The sequence below is a fragment of the Triticum dicoccoides genome, chromosome 1B (assembly GCF_002162155.2).
Source record: "Triticum dicoccoides isolate Atlit2015 ecotype Zavitan chromosome 1B, WEW_v2.0, whole genome shotgun sequence".
In the NCBI taxonomy this organism is placed as follows: domain Eukaryota; kingdom Viridiplantae; phylum Streptophyta; class Magnoliopsida; order Poales; family Poaceae; genus Triticum; species Triticum dicoccoides.
This window is the reverse complement of record NC_041381.1, coordinates 349565946-349575430: the sequence shown is the minus strand read 5'-3', so window position 1 is coordinate 349575430 and position 9485 is coordinate 349565946. Positions and strand designations below refer to the sequence as shown.

At 42.2% G+C, this 9485-nt stretch overlaps 1 protein-coding gene across 4 annotated transcripts; it reads left to right on the top strand.

Annotated features, from left to right (window-relative positions):
• The first annotated feature begins 1077 nt into the window (after positions 1–1077).
• Positions 1078–9074, top strand: LOC119334688 (wings apart-like protein 1). Of its 4 annotated transcripts, none has more exons than XM_037607247.1 (13): positions 1078–1774; positions 2934–3033; positions 3504–3837; positions 4088–4200; positions 4626–4754; positions 4852–4945; positions 5050–5112; positions 5454–6112; positions 7147–7427; positions 7574–7718; positions 8176–8273; positions 8380–8461; positions 8608–9074. In XM_037607247.1, the coding sequence occupies exons 1-13, from the start codon at positions 1281–1283 to the stop codon at positions 8686–8688; spliced, it is 2673 nt and encodes an 890-aa protein (XP_037463144.1). In that variant the 5' UTR covers positions 1078–1280; the 3' UTR covers positions 8689–9074. The 4 variants fall into 4 exon arrangements, with proteins under 4 accessions (XP_037463144.1, XP_037463137.1, XP_037463133.1 ...); XM_037607240.1 differs by having other exon boundaries at positions 5451–6112; XM_037607236.1 differs by having other exon boundaries at positions 5050–5133.
• The last annotated feature ends 411 nt before the right edge of the window (positions 9075–9485 follow it).

Below are 9485 nucleotides of genomic sequence, written 5' to 3'. Positions count from 1 at the left end.
TGAGTTCATCATGGAAGTGAAAGGTGAGAAGCTTATTACTCTTGGGCGTTTGGGCACCCTAGAGCTTGTTCCTCTTGGGTGCTTTGGTGCCCTAAACGGTTGGTGTTGTCAAAGCTCAATCATTGTAGTGTAAAGCTTCGGACAAGTTTCGTGAGACTCCAATTAAGTCGCTTGAGAGTGCCCCGAGCAATTTGTATGGGTTCTGGTGACCGCCCCTAAGGGTTGTCATTTGTACAGGTTCAGTGACCGCCCTCAAGGGTTCCTTAATGGAATCACGACATCTTGCATTGTGCGAGGGCGTGAGGAGATTACGGTGACCCTAATGACTTTTCGGGGAGCACTGTGTCTTCACATGGCTCCAAACGGAGATTGGCATCCGCAAGGGTGTGAACTTCGAGATACATAGTTGTCTCTGCGTGCCTCAGTTATCTCTTACCCGAGCCCTTTACTTATGCACTTTACTTTGTGATAGCCATAGTGTTTTTTATTATACATCTTGCTATCACTTAATTGTTTATCTTGCTTAGCATAAGTCGTTGGCCCACATAGGTGAGCATATTTGTTTTTGGTTTTGTGCTTGACAAATTAAACATGAGTTTTATTCCGCATTTGTTCAAGGCTAAACCGTAATCATTTTAAAGGGATTATTGACCAGCCCTACACGCAACATCCACGATCTTCCACTTGTGTAACCTCACGGGAACCAGGACCGGATCCAAACATTTCCTGAGACATACCGAGAGATTGGAGATCGGGCATTGCATACCCAGGTTCGTGAAGATCGAATTGAGCATCAACGTAGTTACTTGGGAGACAGTCTCCTTTTATTCGACCATGTCTACTCATTTTTTTCATGCTTGATTTGAACCCTAAACGCTGAGGAGACGAGGAAGCTCAAGACCGTGTGCACAAGTGCCTTATCAAAATCAAGATAGAGGAACAATCTGACGGTCGAGAAGCGCGTCGAGACGCCGCGGCCATTTCGATTCAAACTAGACTGTGCTTTACCTTGGTTATTAAACCTGGCCGATAACTAACCCCAGGCCGCAGCAACGCACAAAACCACCAGCAGCGGCAGTAACCAACGCACGAAACCAGCTGCAGCTCCCCGACCCCGAATTCCTCCCCTCCCAGTCTCAGGCCAGAATCCCCAAATCCGGATCAGCCGCAAAGCAAAACGTTCGAAACCAAGACACAGACGCCCAAGCCCACGCCCACGCCCAAATCTCTCTCTCTACTCGCATGCGCGGAGGCGCAGCTACCCGCAGCAGCGAGTCGCCATGATCGTGCGCACATACGGCCGCAGATCCCGCACCTTCTCCGACGGCGCCGCCGCCGCCGGCGCCGGCGGAGGCGGAGGGGACCGCGGGCTCTCGTCCTCGCAGGACGCGTTCGACTTCGACGCCGGGGATGGGGACGACGAGCTCGCAGCGCTGGGCTCGTCCGCGTCGCAGCCCTTCCCGCCCTCGCAGGAGTCCTCCTCGATGTGGGACTTCGACGAGGACCCGCCCACGCAGCCGCCGCCGCCCCGGCTAGAGGGGCCGCGCCGTAAGGGGCGCCGCGGGAGGCACGCCGAGCCCGAGCCCGAGGCGGCCACCGCCACGCTCATGGAGGCCGAGGAGTACGGGGAGATGATGGAGAGCGTCGACGAGGTCAATTTCGCGCTCGACGGGCTGCGGCCCACCGCGCCCAGGCGGGTGCGCCGGGCCAGCCTGCTCGCGCTGCTCGGGATCTGCGCGTCCGCCGCGCGCCGCCGCGTCCTCCGGGCTCAGGGGTCAGTACACTTCTTTTAACTGCTCCGTGGAGAATAACAAGTTGGTTTCTTGTTCTTCTTTGGTGCCCAATCTTGGCTCCCAGAATCGAGAACCTCGGGTTAGGGTTACGAAATTGGGGCTTCTTGCGGGTGACCTCGGTTCAAAGATTGGGATTTTGTGCTATTAGGGCTCAAGAATTTCGGTTTCTTGGGGAAAGGAGCCACCTTTTGGCCTTCAAACCACGAACGAGCCCGCTCTGTTTCCTCTTGTCTTGTGATGATGAATGGCTCAACTCATGCAGCTAATTCGCAAATATAAATCTTGTTTGCTTGCCTGGCCTGAGCTGTTAGTTCGATTAGTTTGCTTTGTCGGGGTTATTGTTGAAGAATTAAGACTTAACATATCGTGGAGAATCCCCATCGACTAACTATCACAATTGGGCTTAAGGAGTATGCACTTGAAGTATCCGCGTCTCAAGCAGGCTGGTCTCTTTGCTTTTTGCTAAGAGCTCCAGTATCCCATGATTGCATAAGAAGGAAGCATGCTGATTGATTGGAAATGTCTAGAAAGACATCTCCCCTGTTGAATTAGGATTTGCTCGGGCCTGTAGATACGTCCGAAGAACATTGTTGGTACAAGTGCCATCCGTTGAACTCGAGCCTAATATTTCTTCTCTGTCCAGGAGAGTATACATTTTTTAACCAAACGTGATGTATTTAGGGGTGTGTCTATAGCTCAGTCATCTTAGATATAGTTATTTCTCAGTCAACATTGGTAGCCATCCTGTGAAGATCCTCTCATCCCTATTGCAGTTGCACAATCTCAATGTTAAGACCAAACTATTTTTAGCTGTGACTCAGTTGCCTGTGAAATAGCAATACCGTTTAGTGAAACAAAGGGCATGCTTGAAGTGATGATGTTACCTCTTGAATTACTAGATTCTTACAATGTTTTACCCATTTCTACATCTGTAGATGGTTAACATTGCTGAAAGTAAGTTCTCATTGAACACAATTATTTTAACATGTAACCATGTAATGTTCATCTCAGTAATCTATTGAGTCTGAGAAGTACGAAAATTAAAATCACCGTTTGGCAAACATTTCATTTTTTTTTCTTTCAAATATTACACGAATCCCATCTTATACTCACAAGTGCATTTTTTGTTATGTCCTGTAGATTGGTAAAGCAAATTATAGATAATGTTTTGGCTCTGAACATTGATGATCCTTCCTGTGGTGTTGCGGCGGCAGCTCTTTTATTTGTTTTGGCAAGTGATGTGAGTACCTCTCAATCCCAAACCACCAGATGATATGTTTCTGTGCATGCTGCTTTCTGTGCATATTAAATATTCTCTTCTCACGAATCACAAAGATACTCGTGTCGTGACAAAGTTATTTATTTATTTTTCTTGTAGAAATATTTGCTTTCTTTCTCAATACTAATGCATGATAAAAATAACTTCAGTTCAGCAACGTTATGCTTTATTTTTTATTGACAGCTGAACTACAATTTATAATTTAAACTCTAGCTAGTTTGACACTCCCTTTCAAGTCTCTAAAACGTGCTATATTAGTTTACAGAGGGAGTATTTACTATTCAGATTTTCATTTGTGAATTACATATATTGCTCGTTGAATGCGTTTTCCCAACAGTTGCTGCTCTTTTGATACTTCTGGGTTCCGATGAGCATTCCTTCAGCTTCAGTTTCTTCTTATGATCAATCTATCCTTTCTTGTTGTTATTCAGGTACAAGAGAATCATGTGCTAAATTCAGAATCGTGTATTCGGTTTCTTCTTAAATTATTAAATCCTCCAATGGACGCAAATGATGTCAAAGCACCATCTATAGGTTCCAAACTCCTTGGAATCAGTAAAGTTCAAATGTTTAATGGCTCAAATAAGGATTCCGATTCCAGCTCAGAGGATATCATATCAAAAGTTGAAGAAATCCTCTTAAGCTGTAAAGAAATCAAGCCACTTGACAGGGATGGCAAGAGAACATCAAGGCCAGAATTATGTTCAAAATGGCTTGCTTTGTTGACAATGGAAAAAGCATGTTTGTCAGCTGTCGCATTAGAGGGTATGGTTTTTAATCAATTTCTTGACCATGATTACCCTATTGCCATTATTGCATTCACCGCGAAGTACACTGTCAATTCACAAGTTAAGCATTGCATGCTTACTTTACATGGATGCCTTTGCCTAGCCCTTGTTTCACTTGTGTTTGAGTTTTCAGTGATGGCTTGCCTAGCCCAGAATTATGCGTAGTAACTTTTGTTTTTGCTATGGTTACTGAAATATTACTCATTTTCAAATGTTTATCTTTTCAGAGACTTCTGACATGGTGACCAGAGTTGGAGGGGATTTCAAAGAAACATTAAGGGCATTGGGTGGTCTTGATAATATTTTTGATGTTATGGTTGATTGTCATTCCTCACTGGAGGTATGATCTTGCTTATCTTTTATTTATTTCATAAAATAAACAGGTATGTATTTTATGGTAATTCATCCCTCGGCACAGGTTCACATAAACAACATTCAAGCTGTCATTATGTGTTCTGTCACAATGCTGAAGAATGGTTGCATGTTTTTGTAGTCTGTACATTTTAAGCCCTAATATGCTTGAAGCTGCACACTAAAACTTTGAATGAAAATTATGCTGTGAAATTTTCTCTGAATGAAAATTTTAAATCCTGTCATGTTTCTGGTTTGTGTAGTTTATGACCTGGGTCTCCCGATGTGTACACCATTTATTTTTGCAGTGATATTCTGCTAGTCCCTTTTCCCCATTTCGCATACTTAATGCATTATATACCAGTTAAGCTAACAGAATATAATATACTTGTGCTGGCCAACCTTGTATATCAGGGAATTGTAAAGGACACCTCCACTCTGTCCTTGGACATGAAGGAAGGAACATCTTTGCAAAGTGCTGCGCTCCTCCTGAAATGTTTGAAAATTTTAGAGAATGCCACATTCTTAAGTGATCAGAACAAGGTAATTTTCCATATCTTGGAATGTTAGTTCAGTGCAATGATAGTATTGCCATGTACTACTTCTTAACTTAACTCTTGACTCCTTTTGATCCTTCCAGACCCATTTGCTCAGCATGAGTAGAAAATTGAGTCCCAGAGGCTCTACAGTTTCTCTTGTTGGTGTCATTATCAATATTGTTGAATTATTATCAGGTAATTTTGCATTAGATTTCAGTATTTTTCCTATTCCATATAGTGTAACGTTCAACATCCACTTTGAAAACTTGCAATCTGAGGCCTATTTTCCTTTGCTGCAGTACTGTCTCTCCTTCAGAATTCTTCCACTGTTTCAAGCAGTACAGATAAAAAATCTTCCAAAGGTTGTAAAGGGGGCTGCTCTGGTAGTCACAAGTCACAACCACCAAATTATTTGAACTTCTGTCTTTCCTGTGAACTGTCTAAATCTAGGGCAAATATAATATTTTCACTAGATTCAATACTTGATATATTTTCAGTGTTTTTCTATATTGATGACCCAAAGTATCCTCTCTGGGTGCAGCAATAAATTTGCAAGGCAGATAGGGTATCATGCATGTGCACAAATGTTCACTGTACACAAGACTATGATGTTCACCTTCTAGTCTCATATAAAGCACAACGATATATATTCCTCGATACAAGTTTAATATGGTCTCACGTTCGAAATTCTCTTGTGCAGCAGACATCAAGGGTGCAACTACATTGAATGGTCATGGCAAGGGCAAGAACTCGAAGAAAAATAAGCTTTCGCTGAACCAGAAATGCCAAAATTGCTCATCTTCCAAATTAGATGCTTCCCATATTAGTATATCTTCTACTAGTGACGTTGGCCTATCACAAATGACACTTGATTGTTCCCAGTCTACTTCAAGCAACAGGGCATCAAGTGGTTCATTAGGTGAGAGGCACAGCAATGGTCTTGGTCTTGGTCTGAAGCTTAATATAAGAAAGGAACGTGGTAAAGCCAACCCAATTAGAGGCTCAAGTGGATGGGTTTCTATAACGGCACATAGTTCTGATGGAACGTCCAGAGAAATGGCAAAACGACGACGTCTGTCTGAAAATGGCAACAGTGATTTGAGAAGTGGCAGTGGTAGTGATCCTTTTGCATTTGATGATGTTGATCAGGAGCCTGAACTATTTGGTCAAAAAAAGAGATCAACACATGGCCGTCAAGCAAAATCAGCGAATGAGAAATTGTCGGACGATCGTGGGATTGCTGCGATTGGAAGTCAGGAATCATATCAACCTGAAGATAATCATCATCTGGGTGCAACATCCCATTCTAATGTTGACGATGATTCCAGTCTTTTGGAAGACTGCCTTTTGGCATCAATTAAGGTAAGCCTTCGTGATTTTTCTTGGCTGGCATATTTTTGTAAAGAAATATTGCATCCCTTTGAAATAGGTTTGTCCATTTGTGAATGCTCGGTATAGGCTGTTAAACCATTGGCACATTTTTTCAATGTGTGAATTCGTACGATAGCATGCACTGGAAGATCTTTCACCATTTATACCACACAATAACTGTTCGTGGAATTGTGATGTGTCACTTGGTTGGAAGTTTAAGAAAGAGTATTAAGACAAATATACATCAGTCTGTCGTAGTATCTGCTTCACTCCGTGCATCGGTGCATACACGATGAATGGGCCTGATGCTTAAGTTTAGAGTTCAGTTTGTGGTGCCTGATTAACACTCTTACTTAACCTGAAACCTGCTTTAGTTGGGTTTAAGCATTAACGTAAAGCTGTCTCAGGCTTGCCTCCTATTGAAGGTTGAAGGTTCTGCTAAAAGTTACAATAAGCTTATTAAACTGAAGATAAAATTAATCCAGAGCATGAATGAACTTGCTCGTATGGTAAGTCCCAATTGTGATCAGATCAGATGCTTTTCTAAGCTTATTAACCACCTTTAAACGGTTTTAGGTGCGCAGCCTGTTAAGTCACTTTGAAGATATGTTTCAGTATTAAATTTAACTGTGACAATAAGTTGTTTTTGAAAGACTAGCCTGTATGGATAGACTAGTTATTGATCTTGTCTCAACTAATTGTCGGCTTAAGCTTAACTGTACATACTTATGTATTGCTTCTTGTGGCGGTATTTGTGAGATATCCCATAATAATTGTAGTCTCTTATCATTTTCTGCTCCTTACTAAGATATTTTATGAAAGATCATTGCACCTTTACCTTATCACTCCAAAAAGAAACTGTAACTGTCCAAAGGGTCCAATATTATTCGTCCCTTCTATTTTGCTGTGCACTATTGAAACTTTTGAACAGTTGGTGGCTGATGTTTTATGATAGAAAAATGTTATGTCGGTGTTACTTTTGCAATGGCATGTAGTATATGATTTGCCCATGTTTTTTCTGGCAGGTTCTTATGAACTTAGCAAATGACAACCCATCTGGTTGTGAACATATTGCATCATGTGGTGGACTTAACACCATGGCCTCCTTGATCATCAAGCATTTCCCTTCATTTGATTTCTCCGTGGACACTGGCCGAGATGTCGATCTTGGACAAGACCTCACCGATTCTGAGGACAGCAAAGCATGCCAAGTGAAAGCTAAGCAACTGCGAGATCATGAGCTTGATTTTCTGGTTGCCATATTGGGCTTGCTTGTCAATCTCGTGGAAAAAGATAGCCTTAATAGGTAAGCCTGTTACTTTCTTCCTTTCCATTTGTTTGATTCATGCCTGTGTTACTGTTCTGCTTCAGCTAGTTCCTTGGGGTCTGGAGCAGTCATATATCTGAACTAACAAATGTCTAGTTCTAAATTATTTCATGACCTGGCTGTAGGGTGCGGCTTGCATCTGCCCGTGTTTCTGTGGATCTGTCTAAGAACGCACAGAGTGAAAAGGCACAGAGGGATGTTATACCACTCCTCTGTTCAATCTTCTTAGCAAGTAAAGGTTCTGGGGAAGCTTCTGCAACTATATCACCGGTAATTCTAACCTTAATTCTTATCTACATTGAAACATGGTAAAGCTAGATGTGTATTACTATTACCTGCTCTTCGTTTCCAAAGTACCTTCTGTTTTGCAGCATATTGAATAATGAATACCTTAGTTTAAAATCCATGAAATGGAAACTAATGCATTTGTAGGCTTTAATATCCAGTTAATTGACAAAATACCATGAATAGTCGAGTACCATTCCATTTTAAACCTGCACTATATTATTAGCCTTTTTGGGGGATCTTTGTTGCAAATGCCTTGTATGATGTTCTGTATAGTACTCCCTCTGTTCCAAAATAGATGACCCAACTTTATACTAACTTTAGTACAAAGTTGGGTCATCTATTTTGGAACGGAGGGAGTACCTTCTACCTAGCAGCTAGCAAATCCTATTGTATGATGTCCTGTAGCTCATTTGATTGACTGCTTATTATAACTAACCAGGATGATGAAGAGTCAATGTTGCAAGGAGCACGGGAAGCTGAAATGATGATCGTGGAGGCCTATGCAGCCCTCGTGCTTGGCTTTCTTTCGATAGAAAGGTTAGTAATCTGAGTTGTCGTCTGTAATGTTCCATTATGGTGAGTTGATTGCATAATGTCAGCCTCAATGGTGTTGGACTTGTTAACATTTTGTCTGCTTCAACAGCATGAAGGTTCGAGGAGCGATTTCCAGCTGCCTTCCAAATAACAACTTGAAAGTTCTTGTGCCTGTGCTAGAGAAATTTGTGGTATGCCTCTTGTCCGGTAGATCTTACCCTTGTAGGAAGCTTATTTTCTTCTTCATTTCGACATTTTACCCTTGTGGTATGTTTCTACTTGCTGCTGCGTATAGAGATAGAGCATGTAATAATCCGTTTATTTGTTACATGTGCAGGCGTTTCATCTGCAGCTTAATATGATGACAGACGAAACACACTCATCTGTTACAGAAGTTATCGAAAAATGCAAACTATGATAGGATGGTGAAGAGGTCACCTGTATAGACTGACTGGCCTCTTCGCAGCCTAGGCACACACAAGTGTTCCTCCTCGTCCCCTCGTGCGCCGCAGATGACCTGCAGTCGTCTTGCAACTAACCAAGCATGGTGTCATTCTTTCTTTTCTTTTCCTTTTGCCCCCCTGTTGTTGTCGCGCATCTTTTGTGTGTGCTCCTTGCCGCCTCTCAAAACACGTTGTTTACTTAGCCAATTCAAATTGAATGTAAAATAACATCATAGGGAATGTACTGTGTGTGCGTGTGTGTGTTTGTAATTTGTACTGGTACCAGTCATAGTCAGTCACCACACATGCCTAAATCTGAAGAAGCTTAATGGAACGTACCGTCGCCATGCCGTTTGGTTTGTGCCTCCTGTGTCTGAAACAGAAAGTATTTTGTTTACTTGATACTGTTCCATTCAGCAGATGGATTTTATTTGGACAAAATTGTTGCTAGTCAATTACACAAAAAGTTGAGCAAAAATGCTATTCTTACAACTTGTACAAAATTTGTACGCTCCTTTGATTTTAGCTAACCATCATATATTTGAAAATGGTAGGAATAGCATCGCTCAAATTAAACGAATATAGTGACACATTGAAAAGGGTAGTCGTGCATTTGTTAGGCCCTCTTTGTTTGAGCTACATATTCTTGAGAATTAGTTGTGGCTTGGATTATACTCCCTCCGTTCCAAGAACGGAGGAAATTGGGCCGGGGGCCAGTGGCATTTGTAGCGTAATAACAGGGAGAGGTTGGTCTATTCCGGAACCTGGATAA